A 14961-nucleotide genomic window follows, 5' to 3' on the forward strand; every position below is an offset into this window, starting at 1 on the left:
CTTTTGTATGATGGTTGAGTCACGGTCACGTGCCAGTGTCCCGCGATAACAGGCTCGCCTCCTCCAGCGGCGGCGGAGATCTCAGAATTCGATCAAATTCGACATTGTCGACCTCTTCACGAACTACGCGATCTTCTACGGACCCTGCAACCTCATACTACCCTTGGTGGTGAAGTGATTCGAATCTTACAACCACCCAACATGGCGGACGCCGTACGTTACACCTGGTTTCTTTTTTTACCGACGCTCCCACATTTTCTTTGAAACTGCACAATACCCCCCGCCCCATATCCTTACAGCTCGCGCGGAAGCAACATTTCGCCAGTTTGAAGGAACGACTGTTTTCTACCTTGTGGGACCAGTCTCTGCGATCATTTGAATCTTTTCTGCCATTTTTTTCTGGCCTCATAGCTAATCTTGGGCTTTACTTGTCCCGAACAGGAAGTCGAGCAGAAACAGCGCAAGTCGGTCGCCTTCAGCGAAGGATCCGTCATCATGGACACCAACGGCCAGGTCACAGATGCCCCGGCTGCCGAGAAGCCCGCCGGTACGCAAATCCATCCTATATCGCCCTTTATCCCATCCCCGCACAGTTCGAGCTCCGCATGCTTTGTCGAAACCGGACCCGCTAACGGACCATGTCCAATTTTAGATAAGGAGGTCGACGAGATGACCGATATGTTCAAGGGCCTTTCCAAGAAGAAGAAGTCCAAGAAGTCCAGCAAGGAGACTGGTGATGCGGAGGAGCCCACCGCCGACGGCGAATTCGATGCCTCCGCCCTCAAGAAGAAGAAGAAGAAGACCAAGAAGGACGCCGGCGACTTCGAGGCCAAGCTCGCCGAGGCCGGTATCGATGAGGAGGGCGACAAGGAGCAGGCCGAGGAGGCCCTCCCCGAGGGTGACGCCGAGGCTGGAACCGGTATCTGGGCACACGACGCTACCCAGGTCATCCCATACCCTCTTCTCGTCTCCCGTTTCTTCACCCTCGTCCAGAGCCACCACCCCGACTTGCTTGCCAGCGGCACCAAGGCCTATAAGATTCCTCCACCCCAGTGTCTTCGTGAAGGTAACCGTCGTACCGTCTTTGCCAACATTGCCGAGATCTGTGCTCGTATGAAGCGTTCCGATGAGCACGTCACGCAATTCCTCTTCGCTGAGTTGGGTACAAGCGGTAGTGTGGACGGTAGCAAGCGCCTAGTTATTAAGGGCCGGTACGTGATGTCGCTTATACTCGACCTCAATCTTTTCTTTCCGGTCCCACATGACCTCCTAGTAATTGATTATCGCATGCTAACTATTCATTTCCTCAATGTACAGTTTCCAGGGCAAGCAATTGGAGTCCGTTCTCCGAAAAGTGCGTATCTCCCAATACAGCCCATTTCTTCCCTGTGAAACACCCACTAACTCCCCTGTAGTACATCGTCGAGTACGTCACCTGCAAGACCTGCCGCAGCCCGAATACCGAGCTCAACAAGGGCGAGAACCGTCTGTACTTCATCACTTGCAACTCCTGCGGATCTCGTCGTTCGGTCGCCGCTATCAAGACCGGTTTCCGAAGCCAGGTCGGCCGCAGAAAGCGTGTCGGTTAAATGGGGGGTTTGGAGCTGGCTGGTTCGGCATATTGTGGAGGAGGGAGTTATTTTTATCTCTTCTTTATGGCGTGTCACTTACTAGGACTTTGGTTGATGAAAAAAAGACTCCCTGGTATTGTATCTTTCTACTGCATGGGACTTGAAATGAGAGAACGATATGAAGGATAGAGACAGTTTGGCATGAAATGGACCGATATGACCTCTTAAGCTTTTTTTTGGCATGCATTTTTCCAACTGCAGGTTTTTTGGGCTCGTCAGGCTCGAGAATTATAATCGACCAGGCATATGCCCCTAATAGAAGGTTGTAATAAGCTGGCACTCGAAGCAGGCGTTGATTCTGTAATGTATAGAGGCATGACTCCTAGAGTTCCATTTACTCATGCACTGCAGACACTAGACAGGGTACTAATGAAAAAAGGGCTTCGCAAAAAGGCAAGAGGCTTCTGTACATGATAAGAATGATAATAGTGCCAATGAAAAAGTCAAGATGCCAACAATGACCTGCGCATATCCCACAAACATAGAGAGTAAATCGCATCAATCTCGAGTAAAATAGACGGGCTAAATCTTCTCGCATGCTGCCATGTCCAGCTTGGCAGTTTTATCGATCGATTGAAATATACTAACCACTCGCTGTACTCATCTTCATCTGACCAGCGAACGCATTCAAGTTCCTCGTTTGCAGATACACCGTGCCAGGTCCTTCAAACTTACAAGCCAGACCTTCACCAGAACTGAGTCCAGAAATGATACCACCCGAGGCAACACGCTCAATCTTGTACTTGCAGTTCCAAGCAACGAGATGACCATTGTCAATGTAGTATGTCTCACCATCCTTGAGCTAAAGAGCATCAATCCATATCAGTATAGAGTCCCAATGAAGCTTCCTAAGAGTCGGTCAAACTTACATCTTTCTTGATAATTGCACCGAAACTCTGCATCCAAAGCAATCCATTTCCGGAAATCTTGTAAATGAACAGACCCTCTCCAGAGAAAACTCCCTTTGCAAGACTCTGAGCTTGGTATTTATGCTTCACGCCTGATGTAGAGGCCAAGAAAGCATCGCGTCCAATCTTCCACTCCTGGTCACCATTCATTCGGAGAACAATGATATCACCCAGGACCGAAGGAGCCAACAGGAGTTCGCCGGGGCCGGTATAGTTAGACATCGACATTTCGCCACCTGCAATGAGCTTCTTCCAACCGAAGCTAACGGTACCTCGAAGCGTTATGGTAGTAGACATTGCAATCATCACACCTATTGAAAACCTTGTCAGAGAGAAGTGAAGAAGCATCTCTGATCAGATGTAAACATACCGGGCTTAGCAGTTAGGGGGCATCCCATTGCAAGTTGCAGAGTCAAAAGGGAGTTTGAATCGCGGTGGCTGATGCGATAACTCCCTCCATTGAACGTTCCAACCATATCTTCATTGGTAGCCGATGCTCCCACGAACTGTCCAGGTGGCGCTGCTCCAGGAATTTGTGGTTGCACGATAGGAGCTGACTGTGGTGGTGATGAGGGGGGTCTCATGATGGCAGCATTTTGTTGATACGATGGGACGTTCTGCTGCGCATACTGCTGGTACTCATTGCCGATGGGGTTTCCTACTGGAGGGCTAATGCTAGGCGCGGGTGGGCTGACGGACGAAGGAGGCCCAGGGTACGCTCCAGCTGTAGGGGGCGATTGCCTCGGTGGAGGTGGATAGCTGAAATTTGGCGGTGCGAATCCAGGAGATGGCTGTGGAGGAGGAGGGAATGCTATCGCGGAGTTAGTCAGTATTCACTCGGGGTATACAGGCTCTATTCACATGTAACGTGTGCCGGCGCTACACAATTGATTGCATGTTAGTCTTCTAAAGCAGTTATTACGCGGAGATGATCGTTGCTAACTTACCCGACATGGGCGGCGGAGGATAATGCGCTTGCGACATTATGTACTGCTACAGCAACTGGAAGCAAGCTCTCCGTGTTAGTCATTTGTTATCCATCTTAGAGAACGAGAATACCCTCAAACTCACAGCTGGACTCGATGCGGGGGAGGGGTACCAAGACGGTCGGATCGAGGCACTAGGGATGTGCTGGAATGATAATCAATTTGGTGTTATAGTGCTAGCTGCTCGTGCGAGAATAGTTGCTCAATGCATTGAGGTCAAGAAAAAAAAATAAATGCGATACAAACTACGGAGAGCAGAACCCAGCGGATGTCTCGTATTTGAGAGAATCGAGCTCCAACTCCGCACGCGGGAGCTTGCGGCCTATTATTAGCAGACAAGCGTAGGAGCCCTTTTCGCAGCCATTGGAAGCGATCCTCGGGTGTAATAATGCATGGATTGGCAGTCCGTCACCTGCTGCCGTATCACAGTGGACTACTGCATGGTAATCCCAGCCGGCGCCTAAAGGTCGGAACTGCGCAACCTGATGGGCTGGCTTCTCTAGCGTCAAGGTGGATCTTGAGTCGTGATTGGATGTGGAGAGGAGGCGCCCAAGAAGCCAAGGAAACTTTGGTGTGCCCCACGTTGCGAGTCCGTTTCAGCCCACGCACGATGTACTGTATTCAACGGTTGATCTGGTCGAGAAGGATCATTTATAATTTTATTGACTGTCTACTTTGTAATTGATGAAAAAAGAGCATGGTGAGCAATCCCGCGATGTTTATTTGGCTGCTGTCATTTCGTGCAGACTGATTAAGGTTACCCACTATCCACACTTCTAGATCCAACCTATTTACATGACACCTTTCTCCATATGGAAAGTACATTGTTTCTCGGTTACTAGAATGTCGTCAATATTCGATTCGCCTCTATATCATTCCCAAAGCGTAAAGCAGACGTTTCATCCATGGTATTTTGTCAGCTGCTGATCTAACCGAGATACCGGTCAGCTTATAGTAATCCGGCCGATTCTTTCTTCCAGCAGGGCCGTCATCTCTCGATAGTCATTCATTCTGGCCCAGTCAAGAGCAGTCAGCCCTTCGCGGTCGCGAAGCTGGGGATTAGCTCCGTTAGATAGCAATAAATGGGCAGTCTCAACAAAGGAAGATCTCGCTGCCAGTATCAACGGGGTTTGTCCCGAGGTTCCCTCTGGCATGTTGACATCTGCCCCGTTTTCAAGAAGCAGCTCTGCAATAGGGAGCTGGTCTGATATCACTGCCAAATGAAGAGCAGACTTTTCATCCGATCCAAATCTGTCTACCTCCGCACCACGGGACAAGAGTAAGCGAGCTGTTTCAAGGTGGTTTTCCTTACTAGCCCAATGAAGAGCAGGGAGCCCGACATGATCCAAAATCTCGAGCGCAGCACCGTAATCCAAGAGTAGATCAACCATCTCTGTGAGGCCCGCATGAGCCGCTAGAAGTAAAGGCCTACGGTTTGGCGCATGCTCGCTGCCATTGGGATTTGCACCGTTGTCAAGAAGTGTCTTCGCAGCTTCAAGATCACCAGTGGCTATGATCTCAACCAATGCTGACATCTTGCTTTGAGTGAGAACATCAATATCTGCACCTTGTCTTCGGAGTACTTGAATTCCCCAGTAAGAGCGATGCTTGGCCGTAATGATATACGCATGACGAATGAGCATGGGGTTCTCAGCGCCAAGCTCTGCCCACCTAACCAAAAGGAAGTAAAGAAGACCATACTGCTTTCCTTTGAGGGCCCATTCAAAGCATTCCTCGTCGTCATTGCCGTAGAAATCACGCTCGAAATCAAGATGACTGGACATCAGCCATTCCTGCATAACTCGGATGCCAACTTGGCTTTGTTCCGGGTTCATGGCTACGTCTTCAGGCATTTCCAAGTCTTTGGTAGCCTTGTATTGCTTCAAATATGGTTGCATCGACCGCAGCCCGAATACATTCGTGGTGATCTGCCACGCAACCCATCCCATCTGGTTCGAAAATGAGAGCCACCATTGTTGAAATTCGGGTGATCTTGACCAGCTTGAAGGCGGCGATATCCTTTGTGCGCAAAGAAACTCGGACTTGATATCTGATTTGAGAATCTTGCAGATGGATGAGAACCCTTCTTGGTGGGCTGTCTTGTCATTGGCAAGTAAAGCTCGGCGGCAGAGATAGCCAAGCTCGTAGACTGATCGCTCAAACTCAGTTCCTTCACACCTTTCACAGATCCACTGCCCTTGACTGAGGGCTCCTTTCCAGTCATTTCTCGAAATTAGACTGTCTATTTGTCTTTTAAAGGTGGGCGAGTCAGCTGAAAATTCAGGCAAAAGCAGTTGAGCTTTCAAAGCTGGAACTAAGCACAGTAGGGCGTCTTCACGGGAGCCCATATGGCAGTCTTCAAAGCATTGGACAAGCTTATCCAAGTGACTGTTATGAGCAAACAACGTGTTTTGAAATCCAGTGTCGAGAGATGTCTCTCCGCCAAGATCAATCATGCACCCAAAGGCGACTTGAAGAAATTGGATGTAGATATCCTGTGCGATCATGGTTTCAATCCCATTCTCGGTTCTGACTATGAGTGTGTCTTTGCCGTGAGGATATTCTTTGCTGTCAAAACCAAAAAGACGTCGCGATGAATCGATCATATTGGAAGAAACCAGTTTTGCCTCAGTCTGCCTGAAGATCCATTTGTGAAAGAGGAGGTACGTCTCTTCCTTGCCTGCCTCTTCTCTAGTCAGCCCAACCATGCGATTGAGTGGCCGACGCCAGGATTCGTCAGATTTGTATAAAGACCAAACCCAAAGACCAAGAACGGCCTCTAGCTCATTTTTGTCAACTCTCCACCTGAGTGCATCGCCGCACCTTTCGGGGCATATTGAATAGCTGCTTCGAATAGGTAGATTGTATGCTGCAATCGAGGGTCGGCATTCGATATAAAGCTGAAATTTGAAGGACTTTCCAAAATCAACGCCCCAGCTAGACATAAGATCCATGCTCGATTCGATCACAAGGGCGAGGTTCTGGGCTACTTTTCGAATCGGCATATTGTCCCATTCCACCACCAAGCCGTGACTTGAACTAGCTGTCAACTCTGCCAACTGAGCTCTTGTTTGTATAAGTTGATCGACCAAAGGCGGATGTGGTTGATAGGCTCCGTTAGATGAATCCGTCGAGGATGTCTCTGTTGATGACGGGGCAACGACTTCAAAGGACTCAACATCCTTAAGATGAAAGGCAAAGCAATCCAACTCCTGTTGCTTGTGTGATGCGAGCTCTCGCTCATCTCTCATTTTGTTTTCGTCCTGCGGCATTCGCTCAGTCCGAAGACATGTGCGCAAAATAGACATGACGAAGGTTGACCCCAGCTGGGCAAGAATAACCGAGGCGTGTAATCCTCTAAGCCCAATGAACTGAAAAACAAAGCCAAGTAGGGTGGATAGAAGCGTCATATAGATCTCTAAATGCCTCCCATCATATTTTCGAACCCGCACCGACTTGATATACTCCATTTCCATCGTCATGGTTGACTTTGATCCCTCTTTGACTGCCATGAATGCATTGAAGACTTGGTCGCCGACGTTTTGCTTTCCGGGCTGTAGCCAGAATATGTTGCTAGGTTTGTTAGGCTTGAAGTGATACTCTTCTGAAGAGCGCTCAATGATGATTGCACAACATAGCATTCCCATGAACAGGAATGTAGTGCCAACAATATAAAATGGAAATGCATAGCTTGGAACAGCTTTTCCATCCTTTTTGAAGGATCCGGGGAACAAGAATACGGTGAGGGCAGCATAGCTCAGCACACCTGGAGATATGTTAGTATAAAGTCAAGACAGAAGGCTTCCCTAACTTGAACTGACCAAGTTGCAGCAAAGCACCTAGTATAGCAGCGCAATGGAACCAAAACTGGTCACGTCTCTTGATTCCCTTATTCAAAGACAGATTGGGAATATCGAATTCAGGCAGATAAGTTGGATCAGACCAATCCTCATCCGAAAGGCCTGAACCTTGAGCAGACCAAGCGCGTTTCTTGAGAGCATCGCGTAGAGTTCCAATCTCTATACTTTTCTCCCCATCTTGCGAATTTTCCTCTTCCCACATTACAATTTCCACAATCTTAGGTCTACCAAAGACCCGCGATATGCCCCCTTCATTGAAAAGTTCGGCTGTAGATTCCGACACACATGATAAGAGTTCACTCTCGGCTTCAGCGGGACCTTCTTGCGCTCTGCCGATGAAAGCACGAAGGGAGGAACCACCGCATACTCGAATCACGGAGACGACGGCCGTCAATACGCCCAGCGGTGATAGCGCAAAGATTATGTTGTCTAGGAGGCTTATCGACTCGGAAAGAAATTGTTTAGTGAGACGTTCGCCGAAGAGAGTAATTAAAGGGGCCTTGAAGTGTCATAATGTCAGTTTTGCCTGAGCCGCCGCAATATTTTAAGTGTCGCAGAGATTAAACATACCAGGTCCGTGGCAAGATTATTAGTAAAATCCTCCCAACCATCAGCCAAAACACAGGGTGCCAGAAATAATACACATAATATAGTCAAATGCATTATGACCCAAAAATGTGTCACGGACAGACAAAAACATGGATAGACAATAACATTGTTGGACGTATTATTTTGTTGCGCTGTTGCGGCTCTCCTTGGGTCTTAATAGCTGCGCCCCCATTGTGATTTTGCTGATCCCTGTTCAAAAGGATGGCTAAAGTGGGGTATTCGTCCGTTCGAAATGCCTAGCGGCGCTATTCCTGTCCAGTCTTGAAACTACTCAAGCTGCGCCTGCATGTGTGTAAGCGCCGTGACAGATGACCAGGAGTGTTGTCTGCTTAACACGCTAATAGCGGCCCGCATTGCGGCTGCGACCTGGAGGTAGGGTTAAAGTAGCAACTCGACAGATTGCCCCGATCAGACTCATGAAGCCAATCATGCATAGGATATCCCGAGACAAGATGTCCGGTAAATCTAGAACAATGGGTTGCATCCAGTCGAATATCCCTCGGAAGAGGAGTGCGAAAGGAGCATATTAGGCCACGCCTTTCTTGATTACGGAGTCTTTGATAATAGAAGAACAATGTGCGAGTCGATATGTTCATCAAAATTGTGCTTCAAAAGCCAAAGAATATTAGCAGCAAAGTAAGGACTAAGTTCACGAACTTGACGATACCCATCGCAGACAATCAGCTGAAGAAGGAGCTTCATTTTAAGCCACAAGCAAATCCATCCAGAGAAAAACAAATTCCACCAACGCCATTCCAATGATAAGAGAAAGAGACTATGAGCGGCCAAACAAGGTATCTCAAGTCCACACAATATGAGCGAGATATGCATGCTGTTTAGAAGATACTGTTCACGATGTTGGAGCCGACAGTAGCACCGGCACCGAAGATTGCTGCAAACATGGTTAGATTTCCTCATCAGGATCAAAGAATATACTCTCGACATACCAGCATTGCCCAATTTCTTGCCAAACTTCTTGCCATTCTGCTCAAACTTGCTCTTCTGCTCCGGATCATTGGTAGCAGGGTTAGATCCGCTCTGGCTAACAGCCAAAGGCATATTTCCATAGTTGGTCGGCGGGGGCGGCGTATAGATGCCTGCCTTCTCATCGACCTCCTTGACATAGCTCTTCGGGAAGATACCCTCCAAGCCGGTACGCTCGTTACGACCACGCCACCCTGCACGTGCATGTTAGCTATCGAATCTCGATAAGATCGGCAGTTTTCCGAAACATACAGTCAACATTCATGTGCTCAAGAACTAGGATACGATCATTCTGCACCAGCGCTAGGTCGCCCTCATCGGTTGGAGTGTATGCCCACATTGCAGTAGCGTAACCCAAAGATGGCGGCGCAGCCTGAGGGTATGCTGGCGGTGCCTGCGGAGGCGGGGAGGCGTATTGGTTGTACACCGGGGTCTTTTCGTTCAAGGGGAGGGTAGATGGCTGCGTCGTCGGGGGCGAGTATGGGGCTGGAGGAGGTTGCGCTTGAACGGGCTGGGGCAAAGCTTGAATCTGCAATGGTGAAGGGGGTGTCTGGTTCTGACGTGCGGCTGCGGTACGAGCGTCGGTCTCGGTGGGCAGTTGTGCGAGAATAGCATTGAGCTGGTCGGGCTTGATTACATTTGAGTCGGCGAGGAACTCCAGCTCCTAGATTATCGTGAGTTAGTGGCGTTTTGGCTTCCAGATACCGGGACGCTGAGGGGGTGGATGAGCATACATTCTTGAGTATGCGGAGCGACCGGATGGTCATGGCGGACTGGAACTCGCTCGCCATGGTGGGTTAAATCGCGGGATATGGGAGGAAGACGAGTACTTTGGGTACTGGAGGATAGAAAAGAGGTCTTTCTGATCAACGCGAGGGGTTTAGATCGAAAACTAGGGGAGAAAAAGAAGCGACTGGCGAGGGAGGAGAATCGGGGAGATGCCAGGTGTGGATTGCCCGGAACATGTCTTGTTGCCTTGGGGGGCCAAGACTTCCGAATCTCCAGGGGACAAGACAATTTTTAGGCATAACTCGGAGATCCATATTTAGTGAATAATAATACGCTAAACAAATAACTAGCCGACTCTTCCTTTACGTGAGGAACTGATCTTAAGCGACAGGTCTAAATACAGCACAATACTCCCCATCTTTTGATCTCCAATTACCATCGCTGGCCTCGTATTCGTATTGGTACCTGAGACCCGGCGGGGAATGTTGACAATGTTAGAGTGTAAACGGGAAAAGATCCGGATCAAATTAGGTTTGATACTCCTTAACGCTCTTAAAGATGTTCCGAATTTGATTCAAATCTGTTCTATAGATTCTCGATGCGGGTATATTCCAAGTGTCAGAGAAGCCCTACTATCTCGCAATGTTCATTGTATATCCTGCGTATCCTGCGACTCGGTGACTGTCTGTTACGCAAAGAGTTTAGCGTGTCTATTCAGGTTTAGCACCTATCGTCATGCATGTTTCTATATGCATTCATCGCCGCTTCAACTTTCAACTATTCTTCGCTCTCAGAGCTCTCTGGCGCAGTCTACTGGTCAAAGAACACATTCGAATTAGATGAACCGTGATCTGAATCATCTATTCCATTATACGAGTCAAATAAGAGGCTTTCTGGCTAGTTCCTGAAGTCCCGACTGGGACATCGAAGAAGCGATCTCACGGATGTCTCGAGGCACAAATTCTTGAACTTCGTCGCCCATCCGCCCCCAGAGATAGAACGTATTGCCCGACAGGAAAATTGTGTGCCACCCGTTGATATCTTCCATAACCGGCTGTCCTGGTTGCAGACCGTAGGATCGAGCAATGATTTGACCTTCGGAGTCGGCGCCTATCCACTCTTTATGGTAAAGAGGATTTGATGGACTCGAGTTCCAGCCAGGGGGATCGGTAAACTGGAAATCCTTGGCGATGTGACCAAAAATAAGAGGGAGTTGGCCTGTACTTACTGGTGGTAGACTGGAGGTTTTCGTAGGTGACTCGATCGAGACCACCTTAGAAGGTGGAGTAGAGACTCCGGAGGCAGACATTATCACGACGATAGACAAAGTTTCGGGGGTACGCTTTTTAGAATCTTCAGTTAGTGAAAGAATCAACGACCTGATTACGGGCAGGTCTGATGTAATTGTTAGCCACGCGGATGAATGCAAAAAAAACAAAGCAAGCTACTATTATGGTTCTTAATTTAAGGTTAAGTATATCTCTTTGGGTAGGTCATATTAAAGAATATCCGGAGGCACCATCAGCGTGAGCTTTTAAGCGCATACAATTAGGTGAAAAGACCATGATTCTTAGTTACTCCATTCCCTTTTGCACAGCACCAGTCGATAGCCATCTGGATCCTCAAGGGTGACACCCCAAGTATTCCAGTACGGATTCGGCGCTTCCAACCGCTTCCCTCCCGCATCGACCAAGGTACTGACCACGGCAGGATCAACCGGTCCATCTAGATAAATCACAAGGAGATCCTCCTCCGTTGGGCGTGGCTGCATGTCCACACCGTCCTGTTCATATACCTGAACAAGTTCTAGGTGCCATGATGCGCCTGGCCAACCTAACATGAGGAGCTCATGACCACCTTCAACATGCTCCGGGGGCCCAGAACGCCAGAGCACATGCAAGCCTAGTCCGTCCTTCCAGAACTTTTCGGCAGCGGCAAGAGATCGAGACGGGCGTGCTATGCGAATGTGGCTTCTTGGTGATGGGCGGTTGCCCTTGCCGGGCTCTGTTGCGAGAGGTGACGATGGTGGTTCGGAAGCTGAAGTCATGACTTTGGATAAAGGATTCGACTAATTTTGGAAATGCAGGTTCTTGAAAGAGCGATGGATCCAGCAATGACTCAAGTTATATACCTCTGACTCTAAGATTTCTAACTGGAGTGCTGATATTTGTAATTCGAGGCAATCTAGAACAAATAGATCTAGCCAGACGCATCACTGATGAAATGAAAGCGGGGTCGCGGTTAAGGTTTTGAAGATTATAAGTAGGATGAGCTAATTATAGGACTACCTCGGAATGTCAACTTTCATCATAGATTGTTTTCGCTTAAACTATCCGTTAATAACTGGTGTGTTGGAATGCTTCAGTAGTAAAGCATAAAAGTGGTTCAAATTATCTTCCATGCGTAGGATTTAAGTAGAAATGAAAGGCTACGCTCAAGATCCTGAAAAAACGAATATTTAGAATGAAGAGAACTTAGTAATGATTCACTAACTAGCGGCGTAGGGTAGAACAACTATTTCAAATTCTTGAAAATCGAAGTATAAGAGTGCGGATGTATGAATGGCTCTGAGAAACAATCCGGATTAGAACCCTTTAACCCTTGACCTCTCCAACTACCTTGGTAATCGCTAGTCCATCCTATAGATCGTCAGTAAAATTGTCTCGCAAATTTATCAGTACCCATGACATACCTTTCCCCAGTCACTTTCGAACATCGGCACTTCGGTCTCATAAATCAAGTTCGGGTTAGGTTTGAGAGACCCCGGGTTCAACTTCGCAACCATCGCACGTTTCTGCTCCGGGCTGCCCTTCACCCACTCCAGATATTGAGGGGCACCCGGCATGATAACATTGTCCGCAATCAGCAGAGTCCTGTCCTGAGCGAGAACACCCATCTCTTCCAGCAACCACAAGTCAGGCAGATACAGTTCTTGCCAATGATCGATGAACAACATCTCGATTTGATCAATCTCTCTGCGCTCACGAACAAGTTCCACCAATAGCTCATCGCTAGAACCGATCAGGATGTGGACGACATCACGCAGACCGGCGAGCTCGACGAGCTGATTCGCAACAGCGGCCATCTCGGGGTTCTTCTCTAGGGTGTAGAACTGCTTTCCACCATTTGCGCGGACTGCATCGCCAAAGAGAATGGCCGAGTAACCAATGTAGCCACCGAGTTCAATCATAGTTGACGGCTTGTGCTCGGCGATGAGGCCGGTGATATGCGCGCCCTTGACTGGGCCGATGTTCATGAGCATGTTGTGGTTTGAGTGGTAGTCATCAATGGCAGCGAGGACTTTTTGTGGATTACCACGCAGCTCCTTGATGTCGGGGCGACCATAGATGTAATGAAGGAGGTCAACCTCTCGGCCATCCTGTGAACTGTTAGTAACTTGACTTTGTAAACAATCAAAATAGCTTACCAAACACCAAGATCGGGGCTCAGGCGCGTGCGGCTTCGCAATGGTGGACATTTTGCAGAGTAGGAATAAAAGAACAACAGTAGTAAAGACTCGGATTTTTGATTGAGGTAATTCTCGTTGGCTGTATAATTCTAGTTAATCGTTGATGCTGTCGCTTTTTTATACTTCATTCTTCGCGAACTATACATCTCGGACTTATCAGGAGATTAGCCATCGTCTCAAACAAGAAACCCCGAATCTTGTTCGGGGCTAGACTTGGTAAGTCTCGACTACTCCGAACGGTCGCAAACTCCGAGACACATAATGCAAGGCTGCACTAAGCCTTAAAGCTCCACATCAAAGACGGATCCGATAAACATACTGAGGAAATCTTATTAAAGCCGTAATCTACGCTGAGGGCGATGTCCTTTCATGCAATTTTCCAGGGTGAAACTGACTAGTATTATGAGGCACCAAGGCAGCAATTTATAGTAGTGCGGTCAGCCTCGTGGCGGGGAAGTCGGGAACCCGAAATGGACATCGACATATGTAGTCCTGCCCGACTAGCAATTGTGATGGGATATAATAATGAGTCATCTGTAAAGTGAATAGATACTCGTGGTTTTAGGCAATGCCCTTCTCCATGTTTCATCCGGCCTGAATTTGGTTGAATTGAGGATGCGACTGGAGACAGAGTTGGTATGACATCAAGTGGGTCGGTGAGATCACTCCAAATCGACGATCAATTCACTAAGATGAGAGAGAATATCATGGATTGAGCCGATAATGTATGAAAGTGTGGCTAGAATAAGATATGGATGGTAATGAAAGCCTTAGTATATACTATGTAGAGACTCAGGAATGATGGCTCATGAATCTGGCGGTCGTATGGTGGCGAGGGTATCGCGTAAGCGCAATTCCTGTATCAACGATCAAGAGGAACCATATACACCAATAGGTGTTTTATCACACTGATATGCCTAGAAATGAATGGAACAAAGAAAAATCTGATTATATTCCGCCACAATAACCAACAAGCAAAAAGACGGAGTTAACCCTCGAAGCCGATGCCCTCGATGGCAATGCCCGCACTAAGCCTAAACGGGACTAGCGCGTGACTCCCCTCCCTCATAACTCGAGAAGCTTCTGTGCAGTATAAATTGCATCTTCAACCTCACGCGAGCATCGTCATATCCCCACCCTCTCATCCACCACCAACACCTCTCTTACCACCCCAAAGCATCAACTCATCCGTCAAAATGAGCGACTGGGACACCGTCACGAAGATTGGCAGCAAGACTCGCGGTGGCGTTGCCCCTCGCGAGACCGTTGTCAAGGGCAAGAGTGCCTTGAACGCCGCTCAGCGTTCCGGCCTGGTCCTCGGCACGGAGAAGAAGTACACTACCGGCAACATCGTACGTTCAATCTCACTTTCCAGAAACCGTCCACGGACAAAGTGACAGCCTTTGCTAACCAAATGATTCTCCTACAGGCCGCTAAGTCTGGTGCCCCCGAGGGCCAACACCTGACCAAGGTCGACCGCAGCGACGACATCATCAAGCCCAAGACCGTTGGCTACGCCGTTGCCGATGCCATCAAGAAGCGCCGTACCGAGGAGGGTTACAAGATGACCCAGAAGGAACTCGCCACCAAGTGCAACACCACCATGACCGTCATCCAGGACTTCGAGCGCGGCACCGCCACGCCCGACCAGAAGGTCCTCGGTGCCATGGAGCGTGTTCTCAACATCAAGCTCCGTGGTTCTGACATCGGTGCCGAAAAGTTCCCCAAGAAGAAGTAAACTCGAATCGGGGGTGAGCCCGCGACTTGTTGCTTTGCTTCTTTTTG

The 14961-nt window shown here is 48.6% G+C and overlaps 8 protein-coding genes across 8 annotated transcripts; 2 read left to right on the forward strand and 6 right to left on the reverse strand.

The window, feature by feature from the left end:
- Window positions 1–151: 151 nt before the first annotated feature.
- N7496_004781 (translation initiation factor eIF2 subunit beta) lies at window positions 152–1589 on the forward strand (the record flags this gene model as incomplete). Its single annotated transcript, XM_056697710.1, has 5 exons — window positions 152–213; window positions 442–547; window positions 653–1211; window positions 1318–1354; window positions 1416–1589. Exons 1-5 carry the CDS (start codon window positions 202–204, stop codon window positions 1587–1589), a joined length of 888 nt encoding a protein of 295 aa, XP_056556235.1. The 5' UTR covers window positions 152–201.
- Window positions 1590–2214: 625 nt separating this feature from the next.
- N7496_004782 (AIM24 family protein) lies at window positions 2215–3523 on the reverse strand (the record flags this gene model as incomplete). Its single annotated transcript, XM_056697711.1, has 5 exons — window positions 2215–2433; window positions 2501–2850; window positions 2910–3350; window positions 3401–3418; window positions 3487–3523. 5 exons carry the CDS (start codon window positions 3521–3523, stop codon window positions 2215–2217), a joined length of 1065 nt encoding a protein of 354 aa, XP_056556236.1.
- A 946-nt stretch (window positions 3524–4469) lies between these two features.
- Window positions 4470–8048, reverse strand: N7496_004783 (ankyrin repeat domain-containing protein; the record flags this gene model as incomplete). Its single annotated transcript, XM_056697712.1, has 3 exons — window positions 4470–7291; window positions 7347–7884; window positions 7956–8048. 3 exons carry the CDS (start codon window positions 8046–8048, stop codon window positions 4470–4472), a joined length of 3453 nt encoding a protein of 1150 aa, XP_056556237.1.
- A 782-nt stretch (window positions 8049–8830) lies between these two features.
- On the reverse strand, window positions 8831–9769 carry N7496_004784 (SH3 domain-containing protein; the record flags this gene model as incomplete). The annotated part of the gene is made up of 4 exons (XM_056697713.1): window positions 8831–8886; window positions 8942–9172; window positions 9231–9642; window positions 9713–9769. 4 exons carry the CDS (start codon window positions 9767–9769, stop codon window positions 8831–8833), a joined length of 756 nt encoding a protein of 251 aa, XP_056556238.1.
- An 815-nt stretch (window positions 9770–10584) lies between these two features.
- N7496_004785 (uncharacterized protein) lies at window positions 10585–11016 on the reverse strand (the record flags this gene model as incomplete). Its single annotated transcript, XM_056697714.1, has 1 exon — window positions 10585–11016. One exon carries the CDS (start codon window positions 11014–11016, stop codon window positions 10585–10587), a length of 432 nt encoding a protein of 143 aa, XP_056556239.1.
- Window positions 11017–11277: 261 nt separating this feature from the next.
- Window positions 11278–11754, reverse strand: N7496_004786 (VOC family protein; the record flags this gene model as incomplete). Its single annotated transcript, XM_056697715.1, has 1 exon — window positions 11278–11754. One exon carries the CDS (start codon window positions 11752–11754, stop codon window positions 11278–11280), a length of 477 nt encoding a protein of 158 aa, XP_056556240.1.
- A 547-nt stretch (window positions 11755–12301) lies between these two features.
- On the reverse strand, window positions 12302–13185 carry N7496_004787 (O-methyltransferase; the record flags this gene model as incomplete). Its single annotated transcript, XM_056697716.1, has 3 exons — window positions 12302–12346; window positions 12400–13086; window positions 13135–13185. The coding sequence occupies 3 exons, from the start codon at window positions 13183–13185 to the stop codon at window positions 12302–12304; spliced, it is 783 nt and encodes a 260-aa protein (XP_056556241.1).
- A 1187-nt stretch (window positions 13186–14372) lies between these two features.
- mbf1 (multiprotein-bridging factor 1) lies at window positions 14373–14914 on the forward strand (the record flags this gene model as incomplete). Its single annotated transcript, XM_056697717.1, has 2 exons — window positions 14373–14528; window positions 14606–14914. The coding sequence occupies 2 exons, from the start codon at window positions 14373–14375 to the stop codon at window positions 14912–14914; spliced, it is 465 nt and encodes a 154-aa protein (XP_056556242.1).
- Window positions 14915–14961: the final 47 nt, after the last annotated feature.

This window comes from Penicillium cataractarum, assembly GCF_028827025.1.
Source record: "Penicillium cataractarum strain IBT 29864 chromosome Unknown utg000004l, whole genome shotgun sequence".
In the NCBI taxonomy this organism is placed as follows: domain Eukaryota; kingdom Fungi; phylum Ascomycota; class Eurotiomycetes; order Eurotiales; family Aspergillaceae; genus Penicillium; species Penicillium cataractarum.